Genomic DNA, 20833 nt, shown 5'->3' with positions numbered 1-20833 from the left:
TTCTGAAAATGTTGAGGATTATAGCTCAAATAGTTGTATCAAAATATGTACTGGGACAGATAATTTTACAGTTATTAAGTAACTGTTATTGTAAAAAGACAGTAATCAGGTTGCAGAAAAATGTTATTAGTTAAGTTCCCTGAAATGAAATCAACAGGATCTAAAATATCAATTTCGATAAGCCATTATTTTTAGTACCATTTCTTTAAAGAATAATCTCTTACTGAACATGCTGTTCATTCTGTTTCGATAATGATTAATAGACTTCACATCCTGAAACTTCCCTCTAAGTGTGTGGTCCATTTTTTGTGTGTGTGTTTGCCGTTTCGCCGGTCTTTGAGCCTGCCACTGTCTCCACCTGAAGTGAGTAATGTTTGGTCAGTGGGATTTGTTGTGTGTGGTTAAGGGACTCCAAATCTCCTAATAGGAGATTATGTTACTTGACTTTGTCGGTGAGCAAACACTCGACATTAGAGGCAGTTAGTATAAATACGACTCATCTATTGGTCTTCTGTCTTGACTTTGGCTGTTTGGCTCTGATTTAAAAAAAAAAAAAAAAAAGTTCATTTATCCAGGGAAGGGTTACTGAGGACACTTTTTTAGCACTTTCACTTGTACTGAAGGTCCTGATTCACATCCTGCGACTCCACCAAAAATCTGTCTTTTGAATAATGTAATACTCCCCTCTTGTTGAAAAGGGCTCTGCTGTCGTCATTTTGGGTTCCCAGTATTACAGTGGATTTCAGTTGTGACCCAGAGTCAGAACTAAAACTGTGTAGGAATATATCCTGTCTATGGAAATTTCTCAAATCACTCCCGCAGAAAAATCTCTGAAAGAAGCATTTTTAGCTATTATAGGCAACGGAAAGATAACTTGAAACATACTGAACAGAGAGTTCAACACTGGAGGAGTGGATTATGCTGCAGGAGTGATTTGAGAAGTTCCTATCGACATTTTGGTTCACGTTTTTTGCAAAAACGGAATAAGCCACAAACGTGTCCCGGCTTGATACATGCTTTTAGTTGCTTTCTTTCCGAGAGTGAGATAATAAGATTGACATTGATGTGTTGAAGGAACACTTCACATGCAAAAATATCATTCGTAGATCAATTAACCGCAAATCCCCTCTTCCACCACCAACGCCATCCCTGTGTGTGAATTTATAAGGAAAAAGAAAAAGATTCCAATAAAGGCAAATATTTTCATGAATTCCCTGCTGAAGCAGAATTTATATGCAGGCATACAGTATGCTTAGACAAATACTTGTTGCAGGAATTGTTTTATATGGTGATGTTTTTCAAGAGTTTGTCAACAGATATTTTGATAAAGTTTTGCTGTTGTTAAATGTGGTCTTCAGTTCATGAAAACTATTCGCCTTTTTTGGATTTTCCATCCACTTTGGAGGCATGCGAAAAAAAGAAAGTTTTCTTCACAAATTTTATATAACACGCACTGAGTAATTGATACACAAAACATAGACGTATTCTTCCTATACGGAGCAAGAGTCAGGATGTGTTTAGCCTAGCCAAGCATGAAGACAAGTGCTAACCTAAATGTGCTGTAGAATAGGCTAGCAGTGACACGTAGATGTTGATAAAACTATTGTTCATCAAAAAATAAAGCACATAACTGTGTCTTAAATCACAAATTCTTGTTTTTTTTAAACAAAACAATACACATTGTGTAAATAAATCAACTTCAGAGCTGTTGTAGTGTGAATCATGCTAGCTGCTTTCCTGTTCTCATGCTTAGCTAAGCTAGCTTGACTTATGACACCTTTTATTTAATCAAATCTAACACTATTTTTTCACGTCTTTCACGAAACTGTAATGCTTCTTTTGTGTTCAATTAGTTTTATTAGACTGTAGCTTATTTTTGTAATCTCACTCTTGCAAAGAAAGCCAAAAATGTTGAACTATTGCTTTAACTTCACTGACTCTCTCTCTCTCTGGGCTCCTTTCCCTTGGCTTCTTTCTCTCATATTTTTTCCTTACATAACCGTCCCCTCTCACTGTTTGCTGACACAATGTCTCCCTCAAGGGTCAGTCAATGACCTCATCAGTCTGTGACCCCACCGTCCAAGGAGATGATGTCACGGTCTTGACAAACCCACACACACACATTCACACACGCTCACACACAAAATGCTGAGCAGCTCTTGACAGCTGTCTGAACATCTGACCAGACCTTTGGGCCTATTTAACCCTTGACCTCAGCCACTGGTGGTCAATGTGTGTGTGCGTGTGTGTGGGGGGGCACACTGCAGTAAATAGAGACACACAGTGACAAGTGTATACAGATTCCAGATGCAGTGTCTGGAGCTGAAAATAGAAAATAAACCAGCGTTATTTTCTTACAAAATCAAGTATTTGACTAAAGATCCCAAAGACCAAACATTTTCTGGATGTTTGCATTTGATGTGTGCAGTCGGGTGTTTGGTTTGGGGCCTTTGCAGCTCTGTGTTTTTGCATTGTGTGCCTGTTTGGGTGTCTATGGTTTTTGGTCGTGCGGAATGTCTAGTGACGGGGTGGCATGCTGTTTTTGGCCCAAAATCAACCGGGTGCCTTGACAACATAAATCATGTTTAAGTCATGGTAAGTAATAGAAAAGACTGGATGCACACCACTTTTAACTGGATCCATGAGTGATCTGTTAGAAAAAGCTCCATGTGGTGCGTCAGCTGGGCCCCTGAATTCACTCGATTAGGTGTAAGCCTGCACCAGAAGTGTTGCAACTGGCATGAAATTACAATTTCAAGTACCTAAGTGAGAAAAGATTCTTTGTTTAAAATAAGTAAGAGGAACAGATTGTTTCTCAATCATCTTTTTTCTGTACTTAAGAAGTACCAATAGCTAAGGGTTTGGTCTTTGACCAAAGTATTCCCTCACAACTGGCCAAATTTGATCTCTTTATTTTCACAACTTCCTTCAACGTATCACATTGTGCTGCCTGGCGTTGAGGTCTAACATACCCAGCAATTTGAAAACTGGCTTTTCCCGGGTCCCGCTGTAGATCGAGAAGCCTCAAGCCCCCTTTTGTTGCAATTGGAGGACCGTACTGGAGAAATTTACAGATTTTTGCGCTTCCTGACTAGATGTGAGCCAAAGGAAAACAATGGAGAGGGAGAGGAGTTTTGAATGTAGAAGCATAGAAGAGGCAACGCAGTGTGTGGATTATGGGTTCCTGTGTCTTCTCTCGCTGGCCGCTCGCTGTGGTATGTGCTAATTACAGCCTGAGAGAGGCTCGCTGCCGGAGCAGAGACATGCAGACCGACCCGAGGAGACACACACACACATATACACACACACACACACACACACACAGTTACTGTATACATACACATCCTCGCTCTCTCCTTCCTTCTCTATGGCTGTATGACACGAATGTCTCCCAGTTACACAGAAATACACTCCTGTCTTTAGTAAGTTGGGTTTCCCCACAGAGTTTTTTAACAGAATTGGGCATCATTTTTCTTAACTGAAGAAGAATTTCTTTTCTGAATTACCAACATGCTGTCTTAATTAATCACTTTAAAGAGAGCACACATTTTGATTGATTAATCAGTCATCTGCTCAGCTGAGTCAGACGATCATGACATTTAGTCTGCTGTTATCAATTCGTTTGCATGGTGGTCTTCCACATTAAATATGTGGCCTTTATTTGCTGCCTGAGGAAAGAAGCGTGGACTCACATGGACTTGGACGAAAGTCATGAATCTGATCTGATCTGTAGGCAACTGTGCAAGATTTTGATGTCGGATGTGGTTTCTGTTTGTAGTCAGAGTATTATTAACCAATCACATTTGAGTGGCAGTTAAACAATCCATGTGGAGAGCAAAAGAGGCAGAGAACATTGGCTGAAATACAGTCTGAGTACCTTTCATCTATAATAAGACAGTTTGGCTTTTTATTATTATTTTTTTTTTTAAATTAATATGTAGATATCTGTTTAATTGGCGAAAAAGATTGGCACATGTGAGAGGAAGTCTCGGCTCAGATATCCGCTGGCTACACCAGAACCCATTGGCCGTATTGGCCGTTTCCCTCCAGAGGATTATCAGCCTCAGACTGATAGCCGATCCGTTCTGAGATTAGAAATCTGATGACTTTAGACTCAACTTGACAAAATCCATCACACTTTCATCTTGACTTTGACTTCAACACCAATGACTTCACTTGGCCTTTTGACTTTGAGTACGAAGATGTTCTCCCCAAGTGCTATAATTGAAAAATGTTGTTAGTTAAAGTATTCAAAAGGCAGAAACTCTTAAGCAGGAAGAAAAACACATTATCACAGGACTACCAAGACAGACTTTAATAATAATTTCTGCTTTTAAATTTTGGAAAACTATTTATGTCATACATACATATGCTTTTAAAAGCACCTCTTGTTTCTTTAAAAACTATTTGAAAGACATTTAATGTGGCAAAAGGCACATAATAACCTGATTAGGACTCAATATGCTAAGTTTAGGACTTGGACTCTGGTCATGTTAGTCTTGTCTTTTTTTCCTTTTTAAAGATTTGAAGATTATTATTATTTTTTATTTTTTTTTGCCTTTTATTAGATAGATAGATAGGTACTTTATTGATCCCGAGGGAAATTTAAGTAACCAGCAGCATAATAAACATACAGAATAGAATATAGAATATAGGTTATTAGATAGTACTGACAAAGGGAGAACAGCAAGCAGCACTCAGCCAGCATGAGGCCCATCATGACATGCCCTTATCTTATTAGTCTTGACTTTGGATTTACTTGTTAGTCCTCTGATTCAGTGATATCTTTCATAAACTAATTTCATTTTCAGTAGTAATAAAGTGACTGACCTCGAATATGAAATACTGTGGGAAACCTGCTCAGTCGCACACATACACACACTAATTTAGCTCATTTTGATTCACGTGTTTCACAAACTCTAAATCTCCACCAGCCGTCATAGAATAGCTTTGATCATCATCAAACAAGTTTTAGTTAAGTTATGTGTTGTACATTAAACAAAAACGTCCTTTCTGATTCTGATGTCTCTGTCCGTCTTCCTCTCTCCCTCTGTGTTTGTGTGTTTCCACCTGACACCAGCAGGACTGCTTCACAGTGGAAGGAGAGGATCTGAAACATGACTTTGAGCGGCTGCAGCTGGCTATGGAGATGGTCGGCTTCTTACCCACCACACGCAAACAGTAAGATGAGCTATGTGATATTTGCAAACTGTTATCTTACGTAAATGGTCACTAAACCTTAGTTCTGTTTGTTTGAGTCAGGGTTAGGACTGTTTGAAAGAGAACAAAATAATATAATTCTCAAAACAGTATTAGCTCATCAGATGTTTAGGGACGGCAACATAAAGGTGGAGGAAAAATCGAATCATTCTCTTTTTGATCGGATTGTTGTTTTTTTAAGTTAATGTGTGCTGTGATAAAGAGATCATCTAATAGCAGTAATGTCACATAATGACAAGTTGTCTTGGTCAAGAATCTCCAAGCACAGAAACTCTGTTCACTCATTGTAAAACATGCTCAGTAAGACGGTGGGTTAGTTGCCCAAAATAATGTAAATATCTTAACAATAAGTGCCTTTCTTCTTCTTTGTCAGGATCTTCTCGCTGCTGTCAGCAATCCTCCACCTGGGAAACATCCGCTACAAGAAGAAGACCTACAGGGACGATTCCATCGACATCTGCAACCCAGAGGTCCTGCCCATCGTCTCAGAGCTGCTAGAGGTGAGCAGCACTGTGCAGCAGTTCAAGTGTCTGACATTAGTAAAGTTCAAAAACATCAACGCATTTTATGGAACTGTGTGTGGCAAAAATTATTTTTTGAGAAATATAACTGGGTTTGTCCAATTTTCATCTGAAATTCCAAGTGAAAAAGCCACATACAGTATGATATGTCTGAGACAGAAAACACAGTAAGTTTTGTCTCACCAACTTTAAGCTGAAATGCAATACTCCAAATACTTTGAAGGATAATAAAAATGAAGAATTGCTGCAGGGCTTTACCACAGGGCTTGTTTATTCTCCCTAAATACTTTCTTTGCCATTTTATCCCCAAAAGTTATTCCATTACATGCCCACTGGAGATACTTATAACTCCACAGACTTAGTGAACTTTTAAAAACAAGTAGCATCCATTTCAGAGGATGAGTTTTCCTTTTGCTGTGTTTTTTTGGGAGAAATTGTGATTCCTATTGCCAGAGATTACCTCCCATATGTGTTACTGAGAGAAAACCTTTTAGAGAGCTGTGGACTCTCTGTGTACAAGCTCAGCTTGTGGTGACAGCGGAAGTTAAGAGGTGCTTCAGATCCCAAAGAGCCGTCCAACACTTCAGTGCTTCCTCAAAGTACTGCTTGTGCTGAGGCTTTTTTTCAGACTTTTTGTGCTGGCGTGCTGCTGCGTAGGCGAGCTTTCCCGCTTAGACCCACAGGTTCCTTGTTGTCTCAGTATCACCTGCATTATTTAATAATATTTTGTTATAATAAACAATGTTGTGCGCATTATCATTTCACAAGAGGTAGCTCAAAGTTCAGCTTAAACAGATTAAAATAAAACAGCCTATGTTCATAGTTCACAGTGTGAATTTAAAAAAATTCTCAGTCCCAAAAAATGACCAAGTTTAAGGTCATGTCTGTCATTTTTTGATATTGTTGTAGTTGTTACCATAAAATGAAAATTTGTAGATATTTTCAAAGAATGGTTGAATGCTTCAACACAAAGTTCCATTTTAGACGCTTGGGATTGTTTTATTTAGAGCAGGTAGGAACAATTTTCATAGAAATGTGACATTTTTTTTTTCAGTTGGAATCTGTATTGATTTGATGATAAAACACCCTTACATAGCGGTACCAGTAGCTGCATAGTCTGAATTGCCAGTTGCAGTAGTTGCCGGTGTTATGTTGAATTTTGTTCCACCGTCGAAAAATGTTTCCCTCCTGCTAATATTTGTGGCAACATCTCTCACTACCTGATCCGTACATACTGCCTATTCGGTTAGTTTAAAGATTAAGGGTTAAACATAAGTTGATGGGAAGACAGGCTTTGACACAACACTAGCATTGTAGGTGTCTTAAAACACAGCGCATGAGCATTGTTAATGCCGAAAACAGCAGTGAAGGGCCCCCAGCAGTGAGCCACTATGCAAATCTGCAACAGCCGCTCCGAGCTACAGCAGTGAGACTCTGCGGCAAAGTGTAGCCAGACTAAAAGTTGGAGAAAGTTTAGCAACTTTTAGCAGTGAATGGTCTCAGAGAGTTATGACAGTAAACACAGTCCTGTGATATGTTGACCTGTGTTACATAGAATTACTTCCTACCTGAAACACATGAACGCGCCTTATTGCTGTATCACTGCTGCTTTGTGTGTTTTGGACGTAACTTTCGCAGAGTGACATTAGCTGCAAACAGATGCATACAGTTCACAAAACGTGCTCATTCAATGAACACACTGTCAGCATGTTTGTGCACAACACTGATTATAAATATATATCAGAAACTGAAACAATGTTTTTAAATTATAAGTGTGAATCATACATGACTTACTTATCAACTGTAAACCTTTTTTTTTTTTTTGCATAGTGCAGCAGACATCTGCCTCAGCCTGTCAGCTGTAAATGTCAGTCACTTATGAAAGCTTGTTGGATGGTCAGTGTTTGTCCAATCTCGTTTTTGCCTGCAGAATACAGTTGTTACTTTGCTCCGTGGCAGCACTATGTCGCTGAAAATACAGTTCAAATAAAGTTCAGCCAACCTCAGTATTATGTAAAGTAAAACTAACTCACAGACTACAGTATCCGTGCGCTGCAGACAGACTCATGCTGGTTCATTGTTTGTCTTTTTCTTATTTTTATTAATTTTAACATTGTTTTTTTATCATTTCTGATGTAGTATTTGTTGTATTATTGCACTAACGAATACTAAATTGAAAGAAGGCTTTGATCTATGCAAAGTGTATATTTTCCCAACCTCAATCCAGACTCTGTAGTAATTATCCAACACACACTAATCAGTCTGCTCCGTAGGTTTAGACTGCTTTGGACTCTTCATCGTCCACGTGATGATGAGAGACATGGAAAAACATTTCCTGGCTTGGGTTAACGTGGCTCGCAGCATTTATAAATTTATGATGTTGTACTGAATTTGGGTTCATTCTTGACACTGAGTGCAGACCACACACACACACACACACACACATTCATCAGTGTTCATTGTGAGGACAGCTCAAACATCCACATGCTGTTCTGATTTGCCTCGGGACAGAGGGACGATGGCACCTCCCAGTCCCTGTTACAACCTTCAACGATTAGCCGGATGTACTTGTTGAGTCGCTGACAAAACAATGTCCGAAGTGTGCCGGAGACTCCTGTCAACAGCACAGCGGGGATGTTATGACTGTGGAGAGGCTGCCAGCGTCCCCCTTTAACATCAGCCTGGTCTCTTTGACTCTCCAGAGGTCCAGAGTGGCTGTGATGTGAGCTCAGCCACATGTTGGCCACATGCTCGGGTTAGTGTTTTAAGTTCAAGTTTATTTGGATATCTGTTAGTTGGTGCAACAGCTATTTGTCTCCAGGGACATATAAGACATTCTTAAAGGGAAGAACAAGAAAGAAGGAAAACCAAAACAAAGCTTAATTAAATCAAACGAACAAAGAGTCACATTGAAACAGCATTTTGAGGGCATCTGAACTCTTTAATCTGGCAACATTCCTGCAGAAACATTATGTTTTGGGGGACCAAAGAGGCACCACAAATGGGAAATGAGCGTTTTTCTAGGCTCACTCCCAATGCCCCGACCACTTAACCTTTCTGCCTCTGTGTCGCACGCCCAATCCAAGTTGGGATCGCGGGATAGGGCGAAGTGTAAAGGCCCAAACACACCAAACTGACATCAAAGAACTAGCTGTGACAAAGTTGAGTGATTTTAGGTGTTATATCGTCGCCAACGCTGCATTTGCCTGAGCTTCTTGAAGATGTTTCGCCTCTCATCCAAGCGGCTTCTTCAGTGAACTTCAGTGACCTTCTTCAGAACTTAAGAAGCTGCTCAAATGAGAGACGAAATGTCCTCAAGAAGCTCAAGCAAGTCCAGTTGCGTCTCTTCAGTTCTTCACTGAACTGAAGAAGCCTGCGTAAGAGGAAATACCTCTCCAGTCCAGCAGACAGTGGTTGTCTGAATATCGTCATTGAAAAAGAAGAACCAAAAGACTGTCTTGGCCCTTTTTAACCAGTTAGCTCATTAACAAAGTAATCCAAAGTTGAACAAGCAAAGCATATTCATCAAGCTGCAGTTAACAACAACACAAACCAGGAAACATTTCTGTTGCATTGGCTAAAAACAAAAATGGTATGATGGAGTGGATTTGAGGGGCAAATAATTAAAATGGGCAAATAATTAAAAAATATGCAATGGTTTTTATTGAGTGAATGCAACAAATGCTTGAAATTTGTTTTCCAGGAAATTAGTGTATAAATAATTGACATTTATTTTGCTTAAAAGTTAAATATCTGCCTTTTATTTAATTGTAACTTGATAGCAAATCATACTTCGATTTATACTGGAAGTGCCCTTTAATTTCTTCTAAAGTTTAATTTGCATGATGTTTTAAGAGAAGGAACCATAGCACTTGCATTTCTTTGTTGATGCATGACTATATTTTAAGACCCTTCACATAAGAGACTCTGCTAAATGGCTGAAACAGGTTTTTGAGGTTTGCTAAATGCAGTTTTGTGTGGCTGGACTTGCTCCAAGGAAGAGCTCATCTAAAGTGCACCTACTGGCTTCGAGTGAGGTCTTAATTTACATGAATAACCAATGTAGGAATCAGTCTGTACTTCAGTTTGTTATGTAAAAAAACATTTTAGACAGGACGGGATGTGAACTATTACTGTGGTACATTAATGTGAGGCACGACTAAAGAGGATAACTGATTGGCACCAGTGTGGACTGATGAATGAATGGGACTGAAACTGGTCAGGACTTCCTGTTTCCTGCAGAGGTGGAACTGGAAGAGGAAGTAGTGCTCGAAGAGGCTGATGGACGACCGACAGACTGGATCCTTTGAGCTGTAGAGTTGAGTGATTTGAGCTAACCAGAAACATTCCTGTGCAACTGGTAATTGGTCCATAGAGAGCAGCTTACTGTGAGAACAAATCCCACTAAAGCCTGAATTTGTTGTTGGTATTTTAATGCTAAAAACAGTGTCATAACACACTCCAATCCAAAGGTCTATCTCATTTATCACAAACTGATAAAGGCCAATACATTTTAGTAAAGGCCTGTCAAGTTTTTGTTTTGTTATCCTTATCAGTAACCACACAGTACTGTTTCTTGAAGCAATTTTTAAGCAGAATTTTTCACAGAATGGGAAAGTTTCCTACTTTCAAGAGTAATACCAGTGTTTTCTTCTGTTTTATGCCATATTTAGGGATGGGTGAAAATTTAAAAAAAGATTTCTTTGGACTACTCTTTTTAGTGTCTGATTTACCAGGTGCATTCAAGCTGAAGACGGCTTCAGACAAAAACACATAATAATGAAGAGCAAAAGAAATGGATGAGGTGAGCCATGAAACATATTCTGGAGCTCACATGAATGCAGCATTAGGCTGGGAATCTGCTACTTGTCCCTTGCAGAACAACAGACCGTTGGTCAGCGACATTTCTGTAACATGTACTATAATCGAGTGTCAGAGAAACTGACTCTGTATTTTGCTAAAGGTATCAAAACTCAAAGGATTTAATGCAATTACATGCACCAACTCAAAGGAACTGATACTGTAAAAAGAATTTGAATGCCCATCACCACTCCCATCTTTAATTACTCTTGCTATGTTGTGTGAGATGTCAACATTATGGGAATATCTTTACTGTTTACCACTAATTGCAGGTTAGTGTCACTAACTACAAGCAGAAAATGAACTATGGTAAATGTTTGATAAGCCTGGTAACAGCTACTTAAAGTGTAAACATATGTTTAGAGGCACTTTTGATAAATAAGAGAGAACGTTTTCCTGTAGCTAGGCGCAAGAGTCAGTTTAGCCCTGGTTCCTTCATCAAAAAGCCTAAGGGATTTTCCACTGAGTTTTTCGATAATTACAAAAATAAGCTCTGTGGCAAAAATCATTTATGATAATTACATTTTTCGTTCAGCAAGATAATCTTCACAAACAAACACTACTAGATAGGATTTTTGAGGCCTCAATGCAATTGCCACAATTAGAAAGCTAACGTTAGCCTATAAACGAATAACACTTGATATAACATCGCCACCACAAGGGTGTAAAGTCGTGTTTAGCACGGCATGAGGATGTTCTGTTGTCGCTTGATAGCAACTGCCATTGTTTTAGACATATAAATTTAAGTTTGGTAGTCGAACATTTACTGACATATTTTATGCTGCAGAACAAAACATGAAAGTCTTTTAACCTTGTGTTAACCACAACCTTATTTCTGTCTTCTTACTGAAAACCTATTGAGAAATACGACTGACTTTGAGACGAGGGAATCGGAGGTGCTGAAATGCTAACTCATTTCGAGGCATTTGTTTTCATTACTGGAATACTCGGTAGTATGTGTCTTTACTGATGGTACTAATATTAAGCTTACTATGAGGTCTAAGAATTCACTAAAAGACGTCTTGGAGTTCTGCAGAGTGTCTTTGTTTTTTGTAGCATGTAGAGAAAATGCTGGACAAGGCAATAGAAGCATTAGACCAGAAAGATGACTGATATTGTCCAAGTTCATGCATACTATAGCTGTGATTGTGCATAAAAGGAAAAACATGGTGCTTTGGATCAATTAATTTTGGTGTTTGTGTTAAGCCGAGAGAACACCATCTGTCAGAGTTTTAAGGTTTGCAAATCAAGAATCAGGCTCGAGTTTTTTCTGTGCCGGGTTAGAAAAAAGTCTAGTTAATTTGAGAACAGAATCACTGACCCCAAACAAGTGCTTTCAAACTTGTATGTATTATGGTATTAGAGCTGTGATCATAGACGGAGCAGCAAGCCTGTTACCAAGCGACTAATGCATGGAAATGTGCCGGCTAAAGACCAATCACCAGGCTGCAGAATAGGCTTTGCTCTTAGTCGAGGGATTACCAGGCAGTGTGAAATGAAGTCTGATTATTCCACCACCGCCCCGCCACCCATACGCACACACCAACCCACACACACACACGCTTCTCTGTCTGTGTCAAAGCCTTTACGAAGGAGGCAGTTGACAAAACGAGAGTCATAATGGTACTAGCCGTAACATTAACACCCTCGCCTTTTATACATGAAGACATCAGGCAATCACACAGACATGCTGTCACATGTACACACACACACACACACACACACACACACACACACACACAAACACGTGGTCTCAGCAGCAGCTGTTCAGCCCACTCTCATAATCCCTGTAGACGGAGGAGGTGTGTGTGTGTGTGTGTGTGTGTGTGTGTGTGTGTGTGTGTGTGTGTGTGTGGTGACATCTGCTTCTCCCAGTGTGGCCCTGTCATCAATGGTTTCTCTGGGGCCAAGTTTAGAGTCTGTGCAAACTCGCCACATAGTGTACTTAATGTGTGGAGACAGTGTTTACGTGCTAATCTTGTCCAGCTGTGTTGGTAAGAAGCTGTGGAGTTATTTCAAGTATCAGTTAGTATATTGAAGAGTCAGTTTGTGATAAGTGATATGGATAAAATTGTAGTTTTATAACACCATAGTAATGTATATTATATTATGGTAGATTTTCTGGAAAGTCACTTGAAAATCTGCTCGTCACTCACTCATCCTCATTGTACTGGGTAGTGCAGGGTAGCAAGAAAGTCCCTGCACTTCCTTCTATCTGTGTACAATTTTTCTATAAAAAGAGAAGTAACCACTGTGAAGTTTTCACAGACCTGTGACCCTCCATGCTGCTTTCTACTGTTTACCAGTTCTCTGGCCTGTCTGTGATGCTGAATGGACACATCAAATCCACCCACCCACACACACACACGCCCATCCGCTGCAGAGCCGTGTACACAGCTTATCTCTACTAGCAATGGGAAAAGAGTTACAACCTATTTTTAGCGAATTTGACCAGTGTTAAAAAAAAAATCTGGTGTGAACGCACTAATTTTGGTGGAAAATGGGTATAAATTGTGGATATGCTTTGAATGTCCAATGAAGCTCCCTAAACAGAAACAAATACAAATTGGGAATATGCAATTTGAGATGTGAGGCCACTTATCAGGCAGAGATGGTCAGGCAGAGAAAACTCTCAATGCTGCTGCTTAAATCTTAACCATTCTTTTTTTTTAATATCTCTCATACGAGTCCAAGGAGTCTTATGAGTATTATGAGTCCAGCTTTATGGAAGTGCAGTATAAATTTCTGGAGAATCACTTTATAAAATGATGCCCTGGGACTTTGGACCACTGCTGCATGCTATTGGTCTTACTATTCCCGTGAAGTCTTCCAACTTAATTGTCAAATGATGGCCATAATATCCTAAAAATACTCACCTCAGCGTAACTTTTGCAGTGATCAGTGGCCTTGTATAATCCTCTTAATATTTGCTTTTTTACCCCCTGAAACTGTTGGACAACACTTCTCTTTAACATTTTGTGAGAGCTCTACACACCAAACTCTGATGATAGCCTTGTCCTTGTGTTTTTTCCCTCTTCAGGTCAAAGAGGAGATGCTGCTGGAAGCGCTGACGACCAGGAAGACGGTGACTGTTGGAGAGAGACTCATCGTACCCTACAAACTTGCTGAGGTGACTTTTTTAGTTTTGACACCTACCCATCTGAATCTCAGATACACAGACTTTATCTGGCCTCCTAAAACTGATGACACATAACTGGTAAAACCCTAGTATGCCGCTTAACATTTAGGATTTTTATTTTGATTTCTAATACAGCTTGGTCAAAAGGGCCTGTGTGAAGGGGTCAGCAGAGCCATGGCTTTAGTAAACTACAGCCAATGTCAAGAGAGGTTTTTGTAGTCGAATGTTTTGTTCTGAAGTGCGTCAGCTGTGGGGGAGATTCTGTGTTTGTGTGTGCATGCTGTGGAGCTTGTCTGGGAAGTTTGTTGTGGCACTTCCCTTGGCCCCCACAGTTTCTGTCTGAGGCTCCTTTGATAGAGGTCTCTTCCTCTGCAACTTCCTGTTTCCTGTCAAGTCAAGGAATAGTGCAACTTAACCCCATCCGTACAGCCCTCTGGACTCAGTCAGTGAAATTCTCCTCCAGGCTGACCCAGATAGGCTCCTCTGATGTCTATCAGAATATTCAGTGGTTTTCTTGTATCTCTCCGTCCCCAAAGTCTGTGATGGTTCAGTGTAGAATTCAATTTGGTGCAGCTCTCTGCTTGTGTCTGCGGGGCCTTTTGTCTGAAGAAGGAAATGCTACACATAGATTGTCTGTTATGTGCCCCCCCCCATCCCTTTAGTCATGTGGTCTGGTCCCAGGAATGTGCAACCTCCACTGGAATATACAGTACAGAGGCCAGAAGCTAGATCCTCAGTCTGTCTCTGTTTGTTTCTCTCTTTCTCAGTCAGTAGCACACGTTTCAGACACACATTCACTTTTTATAAACTAGCTGTGTAAAAGAAGCTCAGACAATGTGATCAGAAACCTAATCCTGGACAAAGGCTGCAGCTATGATAAACCCTGTCCAGCAGCTTCTGGTGTCATGCTATGGAAGCTCCCTTCTGTTTTTCACAAGATAGCTTTATCTGAAAAGTCTGTGACACACCAGGCCAGCATCAAAGAACCAGCATTGACTAAAGCCCTTCTGGCGTCGCCTTAGTGTTACCATTTCGCGGCTAAAAAGTTGCACAGGAACACACAAAACCGACAGCCAACCAGCACATACTGTACATCCGGTGGGAAACCGGAAGACTGTCATGACGCTTAGTTAGGTAGCTTGTTAGCCTGTTTGCAGATTAACAACACAGCCTAACATGGTGTACATGCTATTCAAAATTTAAAACAGACGGTCAGATAACCCATTTGTTATGCTAAAATAGCCAGTTATTTACAGACTGTGTTGTTCCACCCCTTTGTCAGCAGCCACCCTCCCATGCCCATGTGTCCACGGTTCGTTGTTGGTCAGGCATCATACATTGGGTTTAAAGAGCTTCGTTGTTAAAAATTAGCAGCCTGAGGCATCTCAAAACAACACTTACAGTATAAAAGCAATGAGAGAGAGCCAAAACAGTTAAATTGCATGCTGTAAAACCAAAACAAAGGGCTGAAAGATGCTATGAAGCTTTGTAGAGCTGAAGGGGACTGCAGGGGGAGGTGATAATTATCTCTAAGTTTGTCACTATGCCAAGGGGGCCTTTTTACATACACAAAGAAGTGTTATCTATTATTAATGAAAACGTATTACGTATAAGCCCTTTTAATTCAACCTAGAAGGAACCAAGGCAGGGAATACCTCTTTGCATAATGCATTCCCTAGCCACTAACTCTAACTCTGACAGCTATATGCCTAACCATTGCCCTCGCCAGTCTGTACCCTCAAACAGCCATTTGATGAACCGGGGACTGACCATAGTGTCCTCACATTCCAAAAAATGTCTTCAACTCTCTGTATCTAATCAAATTAGTCCTCGCACAAATAGACGCACAAGAGCACACACACACACATACACAAACACACGAGACAAGAGCAGCAAAAGTGAAGCCCTGCCCTGATCTGACTGAGGGGCCGTGGGAGCGAGTTGAGGCCACCTGTGGAATCCATAACACGCCTGTTTTTATACAAAGGAAATGTGGAAAAAAAGAACCTGGCAAATGTGGCCGCTTCTTCTCAGAAATGGTTTCTTCCTACTTGGATGAGAGAGGTTGAGAAAGTGTGTTTGGCTTCTGTCCCATCCACCCACTGTTGAGATTTTGGCGTGTGAGCTGTTGAACCTCAGCGTGCTGCAGATAGAAGCTGGTATTTCCAGAACTTTAGTAAAATCCCTAAATTCATTAGATGGGGAGTGGTTGAGACAGGTAGAATACATTTATAAATTGCATTGTTTTGATTCCAGAGTGATGATGAGAGAAAATGCAGTTCATGCAGGGAAACTGCTCGGCGATCTCGAGGTCAGAGTCTTGAGTTTGTTAATGTGTTTAAGGCTTCCTCCAGGACACCAAAGAAGTGCTTTAGTGGCTCAGATGAATTTGTCATCAAAGTGCAACATTTTAGTTTTCAATCCAGCCTTTCTCAGAGTAAAAGAGTCATATTTCCAAACAATAAGCCACCTGCTGCTTATGTTTTCATATTTCAATAAGCAATACAGAAAAGCATCTTGGCTTGCATTATTAGTTATGCCGTGTGATTTGGTATTTGCTTATCTCATATACAACAAACCTGGCCTAAATTCAAACATTTAGCACAAAAATGAATGAAAAAGAGCATATTCTGCCATCCAATTTTGTACATAGGCCTACACATGTGAATGAGAATCTGCTCTTTTCATGTTCAAAGTCATGCTGGAGATAATACTGACACAGTGTGCCAAGAGAGAGAAGAAAACAGTAGATTTTCACACAGAAAAGTGGATATAAAGAAAAGAAATAAAGATACTTGCAGACTAGCCCCAGCAGTGCTTTGTGGAAAGTGCTAATTAGCAAATGTTATCATGCTAACACACTAAACTGAGATAGTAAACATACATTTGGTTTTTGTTTCTTGTTTTGTATAACTTAAACAATGTAAATCTATGACATAAATTAATAACTCATGAGAATATGATAAAAAGGGTAATAAATTTCAGGCTTCTGATTGGCCAGCATCTTCTTCTCTGTGTGCCTTAAAGTTATGGTTATATCGCTGCCTGTTTGTTTGGCAGGCTCCTGACCGCACTTAAGTTGTGTTTTTTGTTTTCATTCAGACAAAAAATATTTTTTGTTATAATATATAATTTTTTTGAGAGTGAAGGGGGAAAAGCCCTGTTTACAAGAACACATGTGTCCATGTGGACAAGGACATTTCACAGTCCATTTTGACTGAATGGAGAGAGAAATAGGACTGAAACCAGGCAGTGATAAAGATGATAGCTATATATGGATTTATATTGACTTCAGGAGTCTGTACAAACTTATATTCTACATTAACTTAAACTCACTGTAAATACAGACACTATCAGTTCATCACTGATAACATTATTGTAAAATTATGGGGAATCCCACGCTAGGTGCTAATTATCTTGATCTTTGCGGTTCAGCTTGGGTTTTGACACAAAGTTTATTTCAGGTCTGGAGAAGTGAGAAAACATCAGTGTGTGTGTGCTGAGATCATCATTGCGTGAAAGTGTGTCTCTTAGGGTGTACATGCATGTGAGCCCATGTCTGTCAAGATAAGGTGTAATGGTTGACTTTGACATTTTTGATGTGGCTCCAGATAATGTGACTCCACCACTTCCTTCTTCCTGTTTAAAGACAGACATGGGTCAGGGGAAGGGGAGGGGGCATCAGATACTTTCTTCATATGCTGTGCATTCATATAAAAGAGTCTGCCGTTTCAGTTGGTGAAGCTGTGTAGTAAGAGTGCAGGGGTACAGTAATCTCTGAGGGACTGTAAAATGTATCTACACTCACAGACAAAAACAACAACACCATAAATACAAATTAAAAACACGCGCAGATTGGCATATTGTGGTGAAACATACTGGCACGCACAAAACATCCTGCAGCGAGGAGGCTAGCAAGCCACGTGCTGCATGAGCTCATGCTGGTGTTTCACACCTCCTGTGGTTTTCTGGAGAAAGACATAGAGAAGAAATGGAAAGAAAGAGAACAACAACTTTCTCTCAGCCGAGCCTTGTAGTCACAAACACCAGCAAAGGTTAAACAGCTACGACCGTTACACTGTACAAAAGTCTCTGATAAAGCACTGCTAATTATTTTGTCAGTTTCTTGGGTGGCCCTCCAGTAAAACATTCTCAACCCAGTTGCTTCCAGCCACGTTCCCTCCTGGGTCCTAACTGGTCCCATTGTGGTGAATAATTAAATTACATGGCGAACACAGAGACAATTCATGCTCAGTGAGCATGTCAAATGTTCACATCTCATCTGCCAATCCCCCGAGTTCCTGCTGCACTATTTAAATCATGATTCTTCTTATCAAACGTTGTATTATTCATAACAATCTTACATAACTTTGTGGGAGCAGGGACGTCACAGGCATGCTCGCTAAAAATATCATAAACAATCAATAATGCAAGAGTGAAGAGGCAGCTTTTTAAATGCAGGGTTTTGCTTCATCACGGCTGTTGGCTGCATGTGGCCTCAGCAGGCGTCATTAGGTTCACAGTGTCCCATAAAGGAAAGAGGGGGAGTATTTTATTTTATTTCCTTTTGTTACATAATTGATTTAAGACTTTTATTCAGTTTTAAGGTCCTTGCAGTATAAGGCTGTGTGCATGTTTTTGTTCATTATTTCAGGAAACTTTTGACCAACTTCCTCTGGCAACTTGGTCTGTCTGAACCCTCTGAACAAGGGTGGTAACACAGTACATGTTAAAATACAAAAAGTTATATAAAGCTCCGTTCACAGGCGAAAAACATCTGAATTCAGAGAAGGAACACCGAATTATCACAAAGGGACACTCACAAAAAAAATGGCTAACTCCCCACAAACAAAAAGGGAAGATTTCAAACTAAGAGCACTGTATGTAAGAACTCTACTTTATATAAGTCACTCAAACTGCTGAGGTCTCATATTGTGGAGTGAGGGCCATGGATTTTGTCCCATTTGAAGTATTAGGAAGCATCTTTTTTCTGGTCAGTATGAATAGTTATAAATGATGAGTTAATATTACAGCAATAAAGCTTCTTTCAACATGACCTCTGACTATGATCTTGAGACAGACCCTGAAGTGTGTCATCCAGTCCTTTAAAAACTTTTCTGAATTGCAATATCAGTCTAGAAAAAGCACAAAAATGATTTGGTTGTTGAGAGCTGTAAACTGCAAGAAGTTTGACATTGTGTGTGGTTGCACTGTTTTGAGCTTTTACCCCAAATATGCTGATTTCCACTATGTGTGTCCCAATCTGATATTAGCCCTTGCTATGTCACACAGCTGTGTCAATTTAATCCACGCTTTTTGCCATTTTTCTGTTGCAATATTTCATAAATTTAGCCAGTTATCTATGTAGGAAGATATCAACCCATTTCTTAATTCTGCCAAGCTCTGATTTGACTACTGTTTATTCAAATGGTGGAATAGTCATCAATGGGCACATCACCAGACCTATTTGAGTTGCTAAACAAATGTTAAAGCTGGACTAAAACCAAGCTGTGGGCATGTCTGACATTTCAGCATTGACAGGAGGTAGATGATTACACCAAAATACTTTAGGGAAAGTTAAGAAAGTTAAGTATTTTGCAGTTATATTACTCTACTCTGGATGTACAACATGAAAAATGTATGTTTGCTAGGATGGTGGACTATGCATAATTACTGCTTTGGTATAGACCAGGTCCTGTCCTGACAACCAGCTTGACTTCAGCAACACCAAACATCATGTTGTTGACACTACTGCCTATTTTGTACATAAAGACTGCAGCATTTTCTGTCTTTGGTTAACAGGTCAGCTGGTTAAGTGTTTGGTTAAGCAGAGTTTAGTGAAATCCAAGGGCCCTTGTCAAGGTTTTAATGGGCCCCTAGCCCTCATAAAGAGCAGTATGATTCTGTGTTTTTTCACTTACCTAAAGCTGACACTAATAGAGACATTTCCTCCACTCTGTTTCCTATTTGTTTTCATTCTCTGCTAAATTAGATCTACTCTGATTGGATTACACTGAACAGAGAATTTTCACATTGGGGTCCCTGTGATGCACAACTATTTCGGGGTTCCTGGCGTGAAAACGTCTGACCCAGTTGAAGCAGATTTCTTTTGTCTTGTTCCACTCCCCCATTCAATCACAACACTTCTTGCTGCCAAAGAACGTGCTCCGGTGTCCAAGTCTCCATTTAAGTCTGCTTATGTTATCTTAGCATGCCTTTCATCATCGTCTAAGAGGGGAACATAGTTGCTCTTTGGCTCGTTGAGGCGCAATAATGGCTCCTTTTGGCAGCGTTGTTTCTTATGTATCATAAAGCAATCCATTATTTTAAAAAAAAGTTGTCCAAATAGTGATCTGTAGGTCTGGAGACACTTAAAGCTCTGGCTCCTGACGGAAAACACCTAAAGTATTACAGCACTTTTCACAGCAGGACTCCCAAACATGAGAACAGTAACTCAGAGTTGTGAGCAGTCTGGGAGCTTTAACACCAGCCCCATGTTTACCCTCGAAATACAAGTGGCTGTTGTTTTAAACCTAAATTACAGGAGAAGAGTTGCTAGCTGACTGGTAGTATTTTTAGTAGCTTACTTGAGCTAGCAGGTAGCCTACTGTTGTCTAAATGAATCTGACCTGAGTGAGATACCCTCAGACACAAATGCTTGCTAACTTTATGTGTTTCACTGAGTTTGACCCTGGTAGATTTATTTAGGCATCAGTAACCAATTTTTGACCATTAGCTTTGGTTAGTCAACAAAAGCACATGGTCAGGTTCAGAAAGAAACATTATGGTTTGGCTTTACATTCATGCAGGAAACAAACACTGGGCTCCTGGGTGAAAGTCTGCAGTTTCTTAGACCCGTCCACCACCACCACCCATCCCTCCCTCTCTTTGTGCTCCTTATGTTATATCCGGCAGCGTTTCAACCTGACTGCATTCAGCGGCGTATCATAACATTGCAAAAGGTTCCTCTCAGCTGCCTTACAAACTGATGCTGCCCCACGATGAATAACACCACCACAAAAAGTGGCTTTTGGCATCAATGTCTTTGGAGGAAATCACTTCTACAATTCTTATGATAAACTATTGACAGATG

At 40.1% G+C, this 20833-nt stretch overlaps 1 protein-coding gene across 11 annotated transcripts in view; it reads left to right on the top strand.

The window, feature by feature from the left end:
- The window catches only part of LOC121949825 (unconventional myosin-IXAb-like), a 166908-nt gene that overhangs the window by 90228 nt on the left and 55847 nt on the right, over nucleotides 1–20833 (top strand). For 8 of the 11 annotated variants that reach the window (XM_088080266.1, XM_088080261.1, XM_088080264.1 and 5 more), the window contains exons 7-9: nucleotides 5081–5181; nucleotides 5594–5720; nucleotides 13642–13731. In XM_088080266.1, the coding sequence (XP_087936392.1) occupies nucleotides 5081–5181; nucleotides 5594–5720; nucleotides 13642–13731 (318 nt within the window). The remainder of the gene's footprint in view (nucleotides 1–5080; nucleotides 5182–5593; nucleotides 5721–13641; nucleotides 13732–20833) is intronic. The other 3 variants (XM_088080263.1, XM_088080260.1, XM_088080268.1) reach the window with 1 other exon arrangement.

The sequence above is a fragment of the Plectropomus leopardus genome, chromosome 7 (assembly GCF_026936395.1).
Source record: "Plectropomus leopardus strain MGB_pleo_1.0 chromosome 7, ASM2693639v1, whole genome shotgun sequence".
Taxonomy (NCBI): Eukaryota; Metazoa; Chordata; class Actinopteri; order Perciformes; family Serranidae; genus Plectropomus; species Plectropomus leopardus.
This window is presented reverse-complemented; position numbering and strand designations above follow the sequence as displayed.